The sequence below is a fragment of the Balaenoptera musculus genome, chromosome 8 (assembly GCF_009873245.2).
Source record: "Balaenoptera musculus isolate JJ_BM4_2016_0621 chromosome 8, mBalMus1.pri.v3, whole genome shotgun sequence".
Taxonomy (NCBI): Eukaryota; Metazoa; Chordata; class Mammalia; order Artiodactyla; family Balaenopteridae; genus Balaenoptera; species Balaenoptera musculus.
In genome coordinates this window covers 53324414-53342176 of record NC_045792.1, presented here as the reverse complement: position 1 = coordinate 53342176, position 17763 = coordinate 53324414, and the positions used below count along the sequence as shown (strand labels likewise).

The 17763-nt window shown below is 38.7% G+C and overlaps 1 protein-coding gene and 1 pseudogene across 1 annotated transcript in view; both read right to left on the bottom strand.

The window, feature by feature from the left end:
• INTS4 (integrator complex subunit 4) overlaps positions 1–17763 on the bottom strand; it is a 137730-nt gene that overhangs the window by 19394 nt on the left and 100573 nt on the right. The window contains exons 15-19 of the mRNA XM_036859703.1: positions 15819–15934; positions 13469–13602; positions 11317–11474; positions 3296–3389; positions 392–472 (exon numbers count right to left, since the gene is read on the bottom strand). Coding sequence (XP_036715598.1) covers positions 392–472; positions 3296–3389; positions 11317–11474; positions 13469–13602; positions 15819–15934 — 583 coding nt within the window. The remainder of the gene's footprint in view (positions 1–391; positions 473–3295; positions 3390–11316; positions 11475–13468; positions 13603–15818; positions 15935–17763) is intronic.
• LOC118898912 lies at positions 5938–6406 on the bottom strand (annotated as a pseudogene).

Here is a 17763-nt window from a genome sequence, read left to right as displayed (position 1 = left end):
AATATAAACCACCTCAAAATGAGTTCAGCTACATTTTCAGATGAAAGATTCATGATAGTATTTATTGGATTTTAGTATATCTGAAATACAAACTAATAATATTTTAGAACACAAAAGAAATCTTAGAAATCAGGGAAGTTAAGTAACCTGCTCAACACCACCCAACAAATTAGAGGCAGACATGGGGACAGAACCCAAGTCCCCTGACTCTAAAGCCAGTGCTGTGTCCCCTAATTATGCTGCTTCTCATATCACTAACTTCTGACACAGGCTGAAAATGGGGAGGCCACAGCAGAGCCTTGTGAAGGCCTCTGACTCTAACTTAGACAATGCAATTTCTGGACGGAGATCTGGACAGAGATCCACCTGGAGAAGGTCTCAATAAGCTTACCTGTTTTGCTGCTGCTGAGGCCAAATCACTCTGCTTCACATACAAAGGGGCAGCGACATTCCACAGCTTTTCCTGCAAGGCCTAACAAATCAGGAGAGGACAGAACACAGAGGTCAGAAAGACTGCCATATAATTTGAGACTTAAGTGTCTGTTTTGCTTTGAAAATTTACCGTGATCAAGACTTCCTCTCATTCTTATTCTTTTAGGCCAATAAGCCCTACCTATTATGGACAGAGAGGAGACCAATGATTTGGGCCAAATGAACTCCTCCCCATTCAATTCTTGGCCCAAAGACCCTATGTTCCAGACCAGAGCTTGCAAGCAGAGTGCAGGAGCCATGAAGGCCTCACCAAGAATGTCCAGGCAAGCCAGGCTTCTGAGGCTCTGGGACCTCCTTGATCCCAGAGTCACTGGACTAACCAGACTGCCTAGACCCTTCTTCCCTGACTTAGTTCCTTTTTCTTTGCTCCATGCTCACTATCCTTTGAACAGCCCCATCACCTTACCAACATACTCAAACAAGAAATCAAGACGCTTTCCTAGATTCCTCCCTCTCTCAATCTCTCCACATTCAAAACTATCACTTAGAGCCACGGATTTTACCTTCCATCTCCCTCCTCGCCTATCCATCCATACGGCCATCTCATCTAAACCTCTGCTACAGTCTCTTATTTTCACAGCCCTTCTTAATTACAGACATAATGACACTACAGAAAACCTAGACTAACACTGTACAACAGAAATATAACATAAGCCATGTATGTAATTTTACATTTTAGAGTAGCCACATCTTTAAAAGTAAAAAGAAACAGGTGAAATTAATTTTAACAATATAGTTTATTTAACCCAGTATAAATATTATTTCACTATGCAATCAATATTTTTAAAATTATTAATGATAGTTTACATTTTTTCATACTAAGTCTAAGAAATCCAGTGTGTATTTTACACTTACAGTACATCTCAACGTGAACATTTATTTATTTATTTATTTTTATAAATTTATTTATTTTTTATTTATTTATCTTTGGCTGCATTGGGTCTTCGTCGATGGGAGCGGGCTTTCTCTAGTTGCGGCGAGCAGGGCTACTCTTCTTTGCGGTGCACGGGCTTCTCACTGCGGTGGCTTCTCTTGTTGCGAAGCACGGGCTCTAGGTGCACGGGCTTCAGTAGCTGTGGCTCATGGGCTCTAGAGCGCAGGCTCAGTAGTTGTGGCGCACGGGCTTAGTTGCTCCACGGCACGTGGGATCTTCCCAGATCAGGGATCAAACCCGTGTCCCCTGCATTGGCAGGCGGATTCTTAACCACTACACCACCAGGGAAGTCCTCAACATGAACATTTACAGTGCTCAATGGTCACATGTACCTAGCGACTACTGTATTTGACAGTGGCAGGTCTAGACTATAGATATAGAAATTGTTTAATAACCTAAATCATACTACCACTAAGAGTTATTATTTTTGAATATTTGCTTCCAATCATTTCCTATATGCATTTTTTTTATATAGTTGTAGTCAGAAAGCAGAAGTAATTTTGTATGCTTCTTTGGGTACATAACATTATGTCATATTTGGTCATGTTCTTATATAATTCTTCATAAAGATCATTACTGCTACAGAATATACTGTTGAGTAGATGTGCCACGATTTATTTAGCTCCTCCCCTGTTATCAAACACTTGCCTGACTTGGGTTCTAAGTCTGGGTCCCTTTCCTACACTTCTGCTCCATGACGCTGAATAAAAAACATAGTTCTGTGTTCTTTTTAGGAGTAATCTCTTCTCTTTTCCTACTAAAGAAAAGTGGATTCTTTTCAAAGGCCTTCTTGTATTCCTATCTAGAAGACAACAAGCCAAGGAAGAAGGAAGAAGACCAACACTGACATGGCACTCACTATGTACCAGACACTAGACCAAGGGTTTTCACATGCACTGCTTGCTACCAATCCTTACCTGGGTAGAGTTATTAGCCTTGTTTCATAGAAGCTTGGAAAAGCCAAATAACTGTGCAAAGGGACATGAACTTTTGGGGGTAATGGAAATCTTCTATATCTTAACTGTGGTGGTGGTTACACAGGCATATATATTTGAAAGTATCTAGCCAAATAAGGACTGTTTAAATTCCAACCTACTTCAGTGTACACACTCATCTTCACATGCATACACACACCTACACAACCCTAAGCTCACATATCTTACAGTGGCAAATAATTTCTGACGCCTCCATTTATTCTGACTTTGGTCAAATATCATTAATAACTTTGAATACTAACCACATTTAGAACTAAAGCCAAGTAAGTCTTATCAAGTTAGAAGGGCTCTTCTAAATTCTAAGCCTACATTTATAGCAGAACTCTGCTGCAGAAGCTGACAGCTATTGAGCTAGTTTAATTGGTTTTCAACTCAGTGAACTGAAACAGCTTTTGGGTACCAATTTTGTGTGTGTATATATATGTACTCTAACTACCTAGTATGAAATGACAGCAAGTCATTAATACTCTTAAGAGCAATGAAATCAACCTTTGACTAATCTGACTTTGACCAAATGAAATTAGCATTTAGAAATATATAAATATATAAAATACAAATGTTTATATAAGATCTTTGCTAATCAAATTATTAAAAAACAATTAAAATCCTTGGGATTCTAATGCAAATGGTTATCCAATCTGCTCTAATTATATGATAAAAGAATTCTCCCAAATTAAAAAATTCAAATTCCTATATGAGTTAACAATTCTTTAATTAGAGGCAAATATAATTATACTGCAGAGTACATAATTTCCCCATTGCTAAGCGGTTGCATAAAACCATTTATTTTTCTACTTATGGCCTCAAACACTGCTGGATCCATTAAACTTCATTCTTAGCAACACACTCATGAACAAAATGGATTCAAACCAACCTTGATGAGAAGAAGTTGACACCTAAGATAGGTAGCAGAGAAGTCAGCTACTCCTGCCAATTCAGACTGAAGTTCTCCAAGTCTTTGCAGATCCCTGTAGTAAATAAAAACCCAAGCCAAACATAGAATAAGGATAATAACACCAATTAAAGATCATGTCAAAAGCTTTTTACCATTTTATACCTAGTAAATTGGTAAAAAATTTTTAAATGACAGCACTCAATGCTGAAGTGGTTATAATGAAGCTGGTTCACTTACACTTTGATAGCAGTTTGAGCTGCTATAATTCTTCTGGAAAACAAAACTGTACTACATTATAAAAGTCACACATACAGTCAAAAGTTTTGATCAGTAGCTTTATGCTAAGAAGTAATTCTAAGGGAAACATTCAACAGAAATGAAATGCTTTATGCCCCACAATATTCATTGTTATGTGGACTATTATAGTAAAACCCAGTAACTACTTAAATATTCAATGGTAGAGGAATTATTAAATAAATTACTGTATATACAGTCAATGGAATATTCTACTACCATTAAAATATAATATGGTAATAAGGTATATGATCTCAACTATGTAAAAACCATATATATATATACACACATATATGAAATATGAGAAAAACACAGCAACCTGTTTTCTAGATAGAGGTATTAGGGTATTTTTTAGTGCCTTCTCCTAACTATGCTTTATTTTCCAAGTGTTTTATACAATGGGTATGTTTTATATCATCAGAAAAAAAAATGTTAAGGTATCATAGTGGGCTCCATTGGCTGCCTACCTAGTTAGTAATTTTCCACTTTTTCCTTACTAAGTGAACCCTGATTTTGTTCAAGAGAAGGTGCCCCAAACCTAGTTCCAGGTAGAGTCCGACTGGACTAAGCTAATTAGTACACATCATCTCCCTGGTTAGGTCACCTAAGTTGGCCTTATGAGTCCTAATGGAAGGACTTATATTCAATGCTTGAATCAGGTCTGATGGTGGTCTATGAATCACTCATACTCTCTTTTCTTTCTCTCTCTCTGTCTCTATCTCTCACTAGACTGAACAAGAATATTTTATAGCCCTGATTACCACTGGCAGTCATACTGTAACTCTAAAAGAAAAAACGCCTTGGGATAAAGCAAATGTTGAGGACAAGAAAAATCCAAAGAGACAGAGAGAAACTGGGTCCTTAATGATATAAATGAACTACTAAACCATACCATACTAAGAAATGCCTCTGATTTCTGTTCATATGAAGAAATAAATAGCCATTATAGGCTAATTTGAGATAAGGTTTTCTGATACTCACAATTAAAAGCATGCTAACTGGATATAGGTATAGACAAAGTGATTGCAACCATATTAAATACATCTGCCTGTGGACAAGAAAACAGAAAGTGGTACACACACATAAAATAGTTGTGTTCAGGGCTGGGACTACTGATTTGAAACATTTAATTTTTTTAATAGGTTATACATACCTAGCTATAGAATTACACCGATAAGGAATAGAATTCAAAAGATACTAAAGGATAGACAATTAAATTAGTCCACTTTCCTACACCTGTGTGCTGCTAACCAGTAATCTTTTCCAGAGGCAACTACCATACCAGTTTCTTTTAAATTCTTCTGGAAATATGCTATACATCTACAAAAAGTAATGTTTTTCTTTTCTTTCTTCTTTTTTGGGGAGGAGAGAGGGAGAATGAGAGAGAGAGCGTGAGCAAGCAAGCTAACAATCTCAGAAAAAATTCGTAGAAAGCTGCTTGGTTTTTTAATGTCAGTATCAAAATTTCACATAGAAATGATAACTGTGGGAAACCTAAAGATCTGGCTCATGAGGGAAGTTAACTGTTTCAGGTCTGGGATACTATATCAGGTTTCATAGCAGCCTGTGCAAAATTGTCCATTGGACTAAGCCCCTCCCTCTTATTTCAGGCAACTTTCTGATAGCTAATGCTGCCTCCTGAGAACCTTGATACAAGAAAGGAGATGCCCTGGAAAGGGGCAAAAATGAATTATTTCCAAAGTGACTGAAGAAATTAGGGTCTGTGGCTTATATACCGTCTCTTTTGAGTTTTGGTGATTTGAGCTAATCCTGGAGAGCCTGCTCATGTGTGGGTATCAAGCACAATAAAAGGCAAGACCCTGTGCTAGCTAACCATACCTGTAAAATTCTATTTTGGCGGCCAGCTGGTCTCTCCCTTTCGCATCTCTGATGTCTCTCTTGCAAAAGATGGCCCTGAATCATTCTACGTCTGAACCATTTCATCTCCAGAAAGATTCTGCCTTCTGCTACATTATAGAGAACACTGACCAGCTGACTCTACATTAGCTGACTGCCCCCAAGCGTTAAGTCATTCTACCACCCTTGCCCTGTAGCATTTGTTCTGAATTGCACAAAACAAGATGCAACCCAACTAGCCATGGGAAATCTGAACTATTATACAAACAAAAATAGAAACTTGCCAGCCCTGCTCAAAACGCTCTGTGTCCCAGTGTTTCCTCTCTGTATTTCTTTTTTTCGCTGACCACTGCACTTTAATAAGATGGAATCACTGATAATTACACAGAAGCTACCTGCCTAAGCCAAAATCCTTGAGGTTCACATGAACCTAGTAATACAAATTAAGAAACAAATGGCATCTTCAAAACCATAAGGAAATATCCCGAAGCTCAGGTGATGAAGGCTGGGGTGAATGAATCGGCACACTTATTTCACGCTGTTAGAGTTTGTGGGCCACGCGGTGGTCCCTTGCATGCAAGAAGTCAAAGAGCTCCTCTGTGCATCCTCCTCTGTCAGTGACCTGGAAGATACATGCTCATCACAGAGCTCTAGCCACTCCCGAGCCTTTACACATTTCTCCAGCTGCTCGCATTGCTCTCTCACTGTTGTTAGGGGATCCACTCATTCCTCCTCCTCCTCTTCCTTCTCCTTGGGAACTCCGGACCCAGTCAGCATCCTTTGCTCGTCCTCCAGCCCCATGTCCGGCTGCTGTTGTGGACACAACATGAGCAGCAACAGCGGCACCTATTCTCTGTATTTCTTTATGCCCACAATCCTCAGGAAGCCTCAGTTTAGATATCCATCAGGAGACTATGGACTCTTTAATGAAAAAGGTACAAAAAAGCATCTCCTATGTGCACTGTACTAGGTGTGCTAGGTGTTTCCTTATTTGAGCTCACTTAATCCTTACAATGTGAACTGCAATTATAGGCATACTTTGGAAAATTGCGGGTTCAGTTCCAGACCGCCACAAATAAAGCAAATATCACAATAAAGCTAGCTAGGCACGCAAGTTTTTTGGTTTCCCAGTACATACAAAAGTCATGTTTACATTACACTAGAGGTTATACTGTTCTCCACAGTGGCTGTACCAATTTACGTTCCCACAAACTGTAGGAGGGTTCCTTTTCTCTATACACTCTCCATCATTTAGTATTTGTAGACTTTTTGATGATGGTCATTCTGACCAGTGTGAGATGATAGTATCTCACTATAGTTTTGATTTGCAGTCTCTAATAATCGGTAATGTTGAGTACCTTTTCATGTGCCTGTTAGCCATCCGTACGTCAAACTCTGTTGAATAAAAGTGGTGAGAGTGGGCATCCTTCTCTTTTTCCTGATCTTAGAGGGAATGCTTTCAGCTTTTCACCACTGAGTATGATGTTGGCTGTAGGTTTGTCATCTATGGCCTTTATGATATTGAGGTATGTTCCCTCTATGCCTGCTTTCTGTAGTGTTTTTACCAGAGGTGGATGTTCCATTCTACCAAAAGCTCTCTGTTATCTATTGAGATGGTCATATGGTTTTTATTCAGTTTGTTAATATGGTGTATCACATTGATTGATTTGCAGATATTGAAAAAGCCTTGCATCCCTGGAATCAATCCCACTTGATCATGGAGGATGATCCTTTTAATGTGTTGTTAGATTTAGTTTGCTAGTATTTTGTTGAGGATTTTTGCATCTATATTCATCAGTGATATTGGCCTGTAATTTTATTTTTTTGTGATACCTTTTCTAGTTTGGGTATCAGGGTGATGGTGGCCTCATAGAATGAGTTTGGGAGTGTTCCTTCCTCTGCAATGTTTTGGAATAGTTTCAGAAGGACAGGTGCTAACTCTTCTCCAAATGTTTGATGGAATTCACCTGTGAAGCCATCTGGCCCTGGACTTTCGTTTGTTGGGAATATTTAAATTACTGGTTCAACTTCAGTACTGGTAATTGGTCTGTTCATATTTTCTATTTCTTCCTGGTTCAGTCTTGGGAGATTGTACCTTTCTAAGAATTTGTCCATTTCTTCTATGTTGTCTATATTGTTGGTGTACAGTGGTTCATAGTAGTCTCTCAGGAACTTTTGTATTTCTGTCGTGTTGGTTGTTAACTTCTCCTTTTCATTTCTGATTTTATTGGTTTGGGCCCTCTCCCATTTTTTCCTGATAAGTCTGGCTAAAGGTTTATCAATTTTGTTTATTATTTTTAAAGAATCAGCTTTTGGTTTCATCAATCTTTTCTATTGTTCTTTTAGTCTCTTTTTCATTTATTTCTGCTTTGATCTTTATGATTTCTTTCCTTCTACTAACTCTGGGTTTTGTTTGTTCTTCTTTCTATAGTTGCTTTAGGTGTAAAGTTAGGTTGTTTGAGATTTTTCTTGATTCCTGAGGTAAGTTTGTATCGCTATAAACTTCCCTCTAAGAACTGCTTTTGCTGCATCCCATAGGTTTTTTTTAAAAATAAATAAATTTATTTATTTATTTATTTTTGGCTGTATTGGGTCTTCGTTTCTGTGCAAGGGCTTCCCCTAGTTGGGGCTAGCGGGGGCCACTCTTCATCGCGGTGCACGGGCCTCTCACCATCGCGGCCTCTCCCGTTGCGGAGCACAGGCTCCACACGTGCAGGCTCAGTAGTTGTGGCTCACGGGCCCAGCCGCTCCGTGGCATGTGGGATCTTCCCAGATCAGGGCTCAAACCCGTGTCCCCTGCATTGGCAGGCGGATTCTCAACCACTGCACCACCAGGGAAGCCCCATCCCATAGGTTTTGGATTTTCGTACTTTTGTTTTCATTTTTCTCCAGGTATTTTTCTGATTTCCTCTTTGATATGAAACAAGTCTTTGGATTTTAAATCTCACTATACCAGATCCTTCATGTCACACAGACTGTTTATGCAGAAACAGAGCAGTGTGACAAGATGGAAGGGCTAGAAAAACCTATGTTCTAGTCCAGGGCTTTGCTGTTCCTTGTCTTTGACAGTCTTTTCCCTTCTTCACTTGACTAATTTCTATTCATTCTACTGGTCATTGCTTAAACCATGAAAGGAAGGGTTAGGTGCCCCCTTCCGTCTTCTAGAAAACCCTGTACTTAATGTATTGTGTGGAAATCACAATACTGCATTGCCTGTTTACCTAGCTATTTCCCCAACCAGGCTGTAAGATCCCTTGCAGCAGAGACTATGCCTTGTTTACTATTGCGTCCCTTCTGCCTAGCACAATGCTTGGCGCTAAAAAACCATATAACAAATTAATGAACTCCAGCTCCCTCACTCATTGTAAAAATTGGATAATTCTCATGGAATTGTTTTCAAATTCAATGAAATAATGTACATAAAACAGAAGAGTGGGCACTTAATAGACAGCAGCTCTTGCTATGATCAAGGATAGTGGAGCCTTACAAAAGATTAAATCCATGCAACTGAAGGTGAGGTATGACCAGAAGAAAATGCCATCTATAAAAATATTAAAAGTCTTCATTCCTGGTTAAGCCATCATAACCAGAGTTTTCAACAAATATTTACTAAGCTCCTAAATAAGGCACCCAAAATACAGTGGTGAAGACAAAGTAGTTATGTCAAGTTCTAAAAACAAACCAAAAAAATCATCCCCCAGGGTCCTCACTGAACTACAGCAGTGAGATGAAATCTTATTTGGGTGACATGGCTGCTTAGATTACAACAAAGGACAATGTGTTTGACGGTGAAGTTTGTTTGATACTAGTACTAACAAGTAAACGGCCAGAGTCCTAATCAGAGAAACTTCTGTATGAAATTCTGACTAACATTTCACTTTTCAGCAACTACGGAAAAATGTAAATTCTGAAGAACCCCAGGGATCATCTGACGTATCGCCACTGATAAAAGAATCCCCTTCACTGCCGCATATCAGAGAGCAACAATTTTAGAGTCAAACAAAGCTAGATTTAAATTCCATTTGTGCTACTTCCTAGCAAATTGCTTCATTTCCCCAAATTTCTATTTCTTCATTGTAAAATGGTTAACAACATCTAACTGCAATAATATTTGTAAAACACAGTAGGTCATCAGTAACTGCTGCACCATCTGCTTTCCTTTTCGGATCTTTCACCATCCTGGCCACCTTTCTCAGAATGCACTTAACTAGAAACATAGTGCCCAGGACTGACCACAGCACTAGAACCGCGGTCTGACCAGCCCAAAGCCCAACAGGACTATCACCTCATAAAATCCAGATCATCAGAGTGACTCAAACCTGGGTGTTTACTGAGTACCTACTAATAGCCAGCACTGCAGCTGATGACCAAATTGGCTTGCTTTTGTGCATTTTGTACCTTCTCAGTGCCAACTGGATAGAAAACTGTCAAGGACAAAACTTAAATGTTTATTTAGGTGTGGCTGAGTGGGGAAGTAGAGCTTATTTTCCTGGGCTCAGGGCCAAAAACTTCAGTAGCAGCTTCTAAATTTAATCACCTTGGTGAGGGAGCAGATGAGAAAGAAAATGTGATCCAGGCATCACTTCAGGGTCAGCAAACTTTTTCTGTAAAGGGTCACATAGTAAACATTTTAGGCTTTGTAGTCCATATAGTCTCTGTGGTAACTACTCAATCTACCACTGCAGCAATGAAAGCAGCCATAGACAGTACCTAAACGAATGAGTGTGGCTGTGTTTCAATCAAACCCTATTTACAAAAGCAGACAGATATTGTCTTTGCTAAAGGCAAATGGGGGGCTTCCCTGGTGGCGCAGTAGTCAAGAATCCTCCTGCCAATGCAGGGGACACGGGTTCGAGCCCTGGTCCGGAAAGATCCCACATGCCGCGGAGCAACTAAGTCCATGCGCCACAACTACTGAAGCCCACGTGCCTAGGGTCTGTGCTCCGCAACAAGAGAAGCCACTGCAATGAGAAGCCCGTGCATCGCAACGAAGAGTAGCCCCCACTCCCTGCAACTAGAGAAAACCTGCGCGCAGCAATGAAGACCCAACACAGCCAAAAATAAATAAATAAATTTATTTTAAAAATTACAAAAAATAAAGGCAAATGGGTTTCATTTCTTTTCAAATCATTCAGGACATACTAATAGGGCCTGGCAGAGTCTGCTGATTGTTCTCGATATCCTTCCCTTCTTCCTTAGTAACAGAGTCACCAAGTGTTAACTAAGCACTGGTCACCCAGAACAAAGACTACCTTTCCTAGCTCCTTACAGCTAGATATAGCCATGTGACTTAAGTTCTAGTCAATGGGACACAAGTAAAATTAGAACATGCAACTTTGGGGAACTGTCTTTAAAAGGGAGTGGTTGTAGAAAAGATGCCCTTCTGCTCTTTCCTTTTTCCTAGAGGCTGGATTACAAAGGGGATAGTTAAAGTTTGGATCTTCAGGCAAAGGCCACTTGATGCAAAAGATGGAGAAATAAGAAAGAATGAGTCTAGGTCATCAGCCATCTCAGCTCTGTCCGCCTATGAGAAAGAATTAACCTTTTATCCTGTTTAAGCCACTGTTAGTTGCATTTTCTGTTACTCTAACTAATATAAGGTAAGAAAAATTGAAAACAGCTTCTTTGTAACTCTTTCTAGTTTTGTACTAATCATCAATCTTGTCATGAACACAAAGCTTTTCTTTGTAATATGCTTAAATTACAATCTAATCCAAATAAAAACATCATAAAATCATGTCAACACAGTCAGAAAAACTAGCCTGTAACCAACATTAGAAATCAAAAGGATCAAGCCAAGCATAACAACGTTAACTTTATCAAAGGAAAGGGATGATCAATCACCTCACCTGATGGTGAACTCTAACAGCTCCTGAGTTCCTTGAGGGTCCAGGTGTTGAAGACTGTATACCCTTTCAAGGCTCTGCTGCAGGAACTGATGGGAAGGATCCTCATGAGGCATGATATTGGGAGAAAGAGCTGATGACACTAGTTTTCTACCTGGTAACTAAGCAAACACAGTGGGGTTACAGCGCCATCAAATTCTGTGGCTTAAGAAAAACAAAAACAAAAACTTCTGTGGCTCAGTTTTTAGTAACACGAAGAAACCAGGAAAAAAATGTGAACAAAACAAAGAAATGGAAAAAAAAAGCTAGATAATTCTGTAAACAACCTTTTTCTCCTTCCTCAGCTTAAGTGGGAGAAAGGGAAAGAGAGAGAGAAAACGAACGTGGTCTACCGAATATAGCCACAGCTGCAAGGAGAAAAAGAAGAGAATGGTATAACATTATTTTCTATTGTTAACTGAAATAAATGGGCTAACCACAGAAACAGGACTAAAAATTAATCTGTAATCACATTTATTTTTAACCTCTATTTGATCATTCACTTCATAGAAGAGTGATGATTTATTCCCAAATAAGTTTATATAGCATGTTGTAAAAATGTTTTTTATGATGATAATTATAATCCTTGTTCTTACTGTTAAAAGTGGCTACCTTTCAAGAAAGGGATGAGGAAGGGAGAGCAAAAAGGATTTTACTTTTAACTTTGTATCTTCTATATAGTTTAAATTTTCTAACCATGTACATACATTATTCTAAATAAAGTCATTTAGAGTTACTTAAGCAGGGATGAGTAAATACAAATAAAGAGCTTAGAAAAGTGCCTGCACACAGCATTCAGTAAGTGTTTGCCATTATTATCGTTATGGTTCATTAAAATTTTTTTCTTTCTATATCTCTCAGTTTAAAAATAATAAAGAGTTTATTATTAAAAAATAAACTTGGGAGTTCCCTGGTGGCGCAGTGGATGACACTCTGCGCTCCCAATGCAGGGGCCCCGGGTTCGATCCCTGGTCAGGGAACTAGATCCCACACGCATGCTGCAACTAAGGAGCCTGCCTGTTGCAACTAAGACCCACAACCAAAAAAAAAAAAACTTGTTGAGAATCATAGCTTTATGTAATTATTAAGATATAACACAATCTTATCCTTGATTTAAAATATGTTGTTCCAGATTTCTTCTTCTTGCCTAATATAATCAATAACCCAGGGACATTTTTTTTTACACATCTTTATTGGAGTATAATTGCTTTACAATGGTGTGTTAGTTTCTGCTTTAAAACAAAGTGAATCAGCTATACATATACATATATCCCCAAATCTCCTCCCTCTTGCGTCTCCCTCCCACCCTCCCTATCCCACCCCTCTAGGTGGTCCCAAAGCACCGAGCTGATCTCCCCGTGCTATGTGGCTGCTTCCCACTAGCTATTTATTTTACATTTGGTAGTGTATATATGTCCATGACACTGTCTCACTTCGTCCCAGCTTACCCTTCCCCCTCCCCGTGTCCTCAAGTCCATTCTCTATGTCTGCGTCTTTATTCCTGTCCTGCCCCTAGACCCAGGGACATTTAAAAAATGAATCTTCTTAAAAGATTCAGAGCAGGGACTTCCCTGGGGGCACAGTGGTTAAGAATCCACCTGCCAATGCAGGGGACACGGGTTCGAGCCCTGGTCCAGGAGGATCCCACATGCCGCAGAGGAACTAAGCCCATGCGCCATGACTACTGAGCCTGCACTCTAGAGCCCGTGAGCCACGACTACTGAGCCTTTGCTCTAGAGCCTGCGAGCCACAACTACTGAGCCCGTGTGCCACAACTACTGAAGCCCACGTGCCTAGAGCCTGTGCTCTGCAACAAAAGAAGCCACCGCAATAAGAAGCCCGCACACTGCAATGAAGAGTAGCCCCCGCTCTCTGCAACTAGAGAAAGCCCACGCACAGCAACAAAGACCCAAAGCAGCCAAAAATAAATAAATTTATTAAAAAACAAAAAAAGATTCAGAGAAAAGTACAAAACAATAGAAGAAAGCCCAAGAGAGAAAGAGAATTAATGAATGTGTTTTCAGAGAATATATAGTCTGCTTTCTGCTACTTAACAACCACACGGGACTAAAAATCAAAAAACCAAAAACAAGGACGAAAGATGTTTTCAACATACCCTCAAGGCAGGAACAAGATGAGAAAGACTGTCTCGGAGGTAGGCATAGTGTCTGAAGGTATGATCTGAGAACAATGCAGGCATTGTTGGACAGGTTTTAGCAGCATTGAAAATAAGAACCAAAACTGCAATGTCTGATAAATAAGCGCGTTAAGTAAAGTCGGAGGTATAAAAGGTTGAGCTTGGCCAGAATTTGGTGCCTCTACTTCTAACCCCCCAAATTCCTGTTAAATGACTACAATTTTCTAACAAAGAAATGCAAATTCAAAGAGATACATTACCTCACTCCAAATTACCCCAATTACCCCTCCAATTACCAAAGAAAGGTTTTTTAAAATAATGCCTGCTGCCGAGAATACTAACAAATAAGAACTTCTGGTACAATGCCTACTAAAGTATATACTGGCACAATCCCTTTTAATAATAATTTGGTACTAGATATGAGTCTTATGAATGTTGAGTAATTCCACATCTCAAAATCAAATAGCAGAGAATCATTTACAATAGCAAATAATCAGTAACAACCTAAATGTCCAAAAACAGGAGAATGATTAAATAACCTGTGTTTCATCTACTTGATGGAGTATTACACAATCGTTAAAAATTATCTTTATAAAAGATTTTTAATATTGTATCATAAGCATTTTGTCATAAGTGAAAAAAGCAGACTCTAAAATGTATAGACAATATGACAGCAGCTATCTATCATCAAATGTTTGTTGATGAAATAAAATGTTAAAAAATAAAATGACAGCAAAATCCCAAACCCAAGCTTTTAAAAAGGGAGGAGGAAACACACCAAAATATTAAGTCAATTACATTGGCTAGTAAGACTCTGGGTGTTACATATGAAATTTCCTCTTTCTACTTTTAAAAGTTTTCTTTCTATGTATATTAATTTTGCAACAGAGGGAAAATCAGAAATTAAAAATACAAGTTAAACATACCTTCCAATCTTCTGTATGTATCTCTATGGCAGAGCGTGCTATTTGCCTACCCAGTATCCATTGTTCCCTTTTTCCTTACTCATAGAATATTGATTTTATTCCAAATATCCTCTAACTTCCTGCCTACAACCTGGACCTGATGACTGGAGCTCTAGCAATAATTTTGGACGACCGAAAATGGCAGAACAGAAAAATGGAAGGAGCCTAGATCACCAAGAATAATGTGGAACTACTATACCAGACTGCTCACCTCCGGACTTCTTTTACATTGAGGGAAAAAAAAAAATCTAATTAACATTTAAGATACATTTGGGGTAATCTCTGTTATTCACAGCCAAACATATTTCTTAAATAACACAATTCTCGAACTACCCAGAAAAATATCTTAACGTTAGGCTTCCAAAAATGTTTAGTATTTTTTTTTAACATGAAAGGGGCTTCAGATTTCAGGGCACTTTAATATGTCCTGTGTGATTTGTAATAACACCTAGCCCACAAGTCTCTCTCTGATGAGCTGAATTTCAAATAGTCATAGTATTGCACCTTTAGAGGTAAGGTCAGGGATGTGCCTTTTTTAGACGTAAACACAGAGTCAGGCACTGGTTAGCACATCAATTACACAGATCTTTTAAAAAATTCTCCAAATGCCCTGTGAAAATAAAAAAAAAGAATTAAGAGAGAATACAATGGTCATCACAAAAGCCAGTTATTTGGCTGATCCCTGTATCTCAATAAATACCCCCCTAAACCTCACCAAGGATGTGCTATAGAGTGAAAAGAACCACGGGAGAGTATGGATGTACTGATGTAAATGTATTCCCATTACTGGAAAACAACCCGACGGCATGGCATGCTGCCCAAAGCTATCACAACCCCCCTGAACTTGTAACAGAGCTAGAGTAATCATGCAGCCTAGCTCAGCCCATCCCCTCCTTCAGGCTGCAGATCAAATTAAGCATGGAATAAGACATAGGGAAAAGTCCACAGGCTTTAAAACCAAAGATGTCTGTCTGGCTTTGAATCCCAGATTTGCTGCTTAGAGAGTTACTTAGACTCTCTGAGCCTCAGTTCCTCATCTGTAAGCAGTGAATAATACCTCCTTCCAGTGTTGTTTGCAGATCAGTAATAAAAATGTATGAAGTATTTAAACAGTATGTGGAATATAGCAGATGCTCAATAAATGGTTAAAAAAATTAGTATTAGTATTAAATGGCAAAGTTGAATTACTGTGAATATAAGAATAAAAGCTGAGGAAAATAACCATTAGGCTCCCTCAGGATATACTTTTAACTAAAAGAAATGAGAAAGAAAAATAACAGTAAAACAAAACAAAACCCTCAGACCATCCAAGCTACACTGCAGAAAAAGATGCCAAAATTCCCTGCTAAATCAGCAGAGGATACAGGCTGGATCATCCATGTCTGGTTCAGCTGTGTCAAAAAACGGGTGGGTGCTCAGGAGCTCAGGCACCAAGGGAAGCACCAGGGTTGGATGCCGACTTCCCAGAAACTTCAAGCATCTGAAACAAGCAAAATGAGAAACAAGCAAACCTGTTTTTAAAAAAGTACTGGGAATTGGAATCAGAAAACCTGACTCAGAATTACAAATTCTCAACCATCTACTTTTGTTAACTCTATGACTTCAGATAAGTCATTCAATTATTCCGGAACTCAAGTTAATTCATCTAAAAACTTGGTTATTATGAAGATAGAAGAGCTGATATGACAGATATTACTACAGGTTATTTAACTAACAACCATTTCCCCCAGCTTCCTTGCCAAGAGAACCCTGATTTTACTCAGGTATCAGGTAAGTAGCAAAGTGCTCAATGAAGGTAGGCCTAGCCCAAGGGCTCAACCACAACTGGTCTAAACTCATCATGGCAATCCCAAGCCCATTTTACAGAGACTGCTTTGCAGGTAGTCAGGTAACCCAGTTCTGGTCAATGGAACAAGAGAGGAAGTCTGCTGGGGAGCTTCTCAGGAATGTTTTCCTAATCAAATGAAGTGCATACACATGAACATATCTATGAAACGGAAACAGACTCACAAATACAGAGAACAGATTTGTGGTTGCCAAGGGGGAAGGGGGGTGGGGGAGGGAAGTATTGGGAGTTTGGGATTAGCAAATGCAAACTATTATATATAGGATGGATAAACAAGGTCCTACTGTATAGCACAGGGAACTATACTCAATATCCTGTGATAAACCATAATGGGAAAGAAAATGAAAAATAATATACATATATGTATAACTGAATCACTTTGCTGTACAGCAGAAATTAACACAACATTGTAAATCAACTATACTTCAATAAAATTTTAAAAAAAGAGAAGTGCATGGAGGGAATGTCCTTTCTTTCTGTCTTAAGATACTGTCTTATGAGGTAGCCATCTTGCAACTATGAGGAGAAAGCCAAGAGAACTGCAAAGAAATCAACCAGAGTACTAGCCCTGTTAAGCTGTTGAATGACCAATCCTGAAATCAACTTTCTGACTTCTTGTTATACAAAAAAATTAGACCTTACTGTTTAAGCCACTTTTAATCAGATTTTCTGTTACTTGTAGACAAAAGCATTCTAACTGATATCCTGGGTGAAGTTCTAGAATCAGAAGAGATCTGATCTGAAACAGGAAACTTAATAACTCTGTGGCCTTGAGCAGATATATTTTTACCTACAAATGAGATTAAATATAATTACCTCATACAGTTGCTATAAGGGTTAAATGAGATAATGAATGAAAAGTACTTAGCAAGGTGTCTGCCATTATATAATAAGAACTTAATTAACTATTAGTTAGCTATTATTAATTGGCTATTAGTTAACTACTATGACTACATGAAGGCCCTTTATAAGTTATAAAGAACTACATGTGTGCTGGTATTTATGCTTTTTTGTTATTTTTAATTAAGTTCTGGTGTAGAAGGTGTGGTGAACTGAAAATAAATATAAACCTTAATTTAATGTTTTCACTGAGTTTATAATCTAACTGAGGCAAAGATGACTAACACTATAAGGTAATGAACTATCAAATGAATGATACCCTACTTTCTACCTGTCAAAGGTAGAAGGGATCACTATGATCGGAGAAAGCTGCACAAAGAAGATGGGACTTCACCAAGGACTGGAGAACAAGAAGATCAGCAAAAGAGAGAAAACAAACCCCATGAACAAACTGAAGGCTATATGGGGTATGAAAAGCATCACATTTAAAACACTTGATACTGTTAGGAAAGTACACTTTTCTCCAGTTCTGTCTTAAAGAACTTAATTCACTAGTTTTCTGACCTCTCTCAGCCCATTTACTCACTGTGCCTCAGGGGACATTGTATCCCCACATCCCAAAT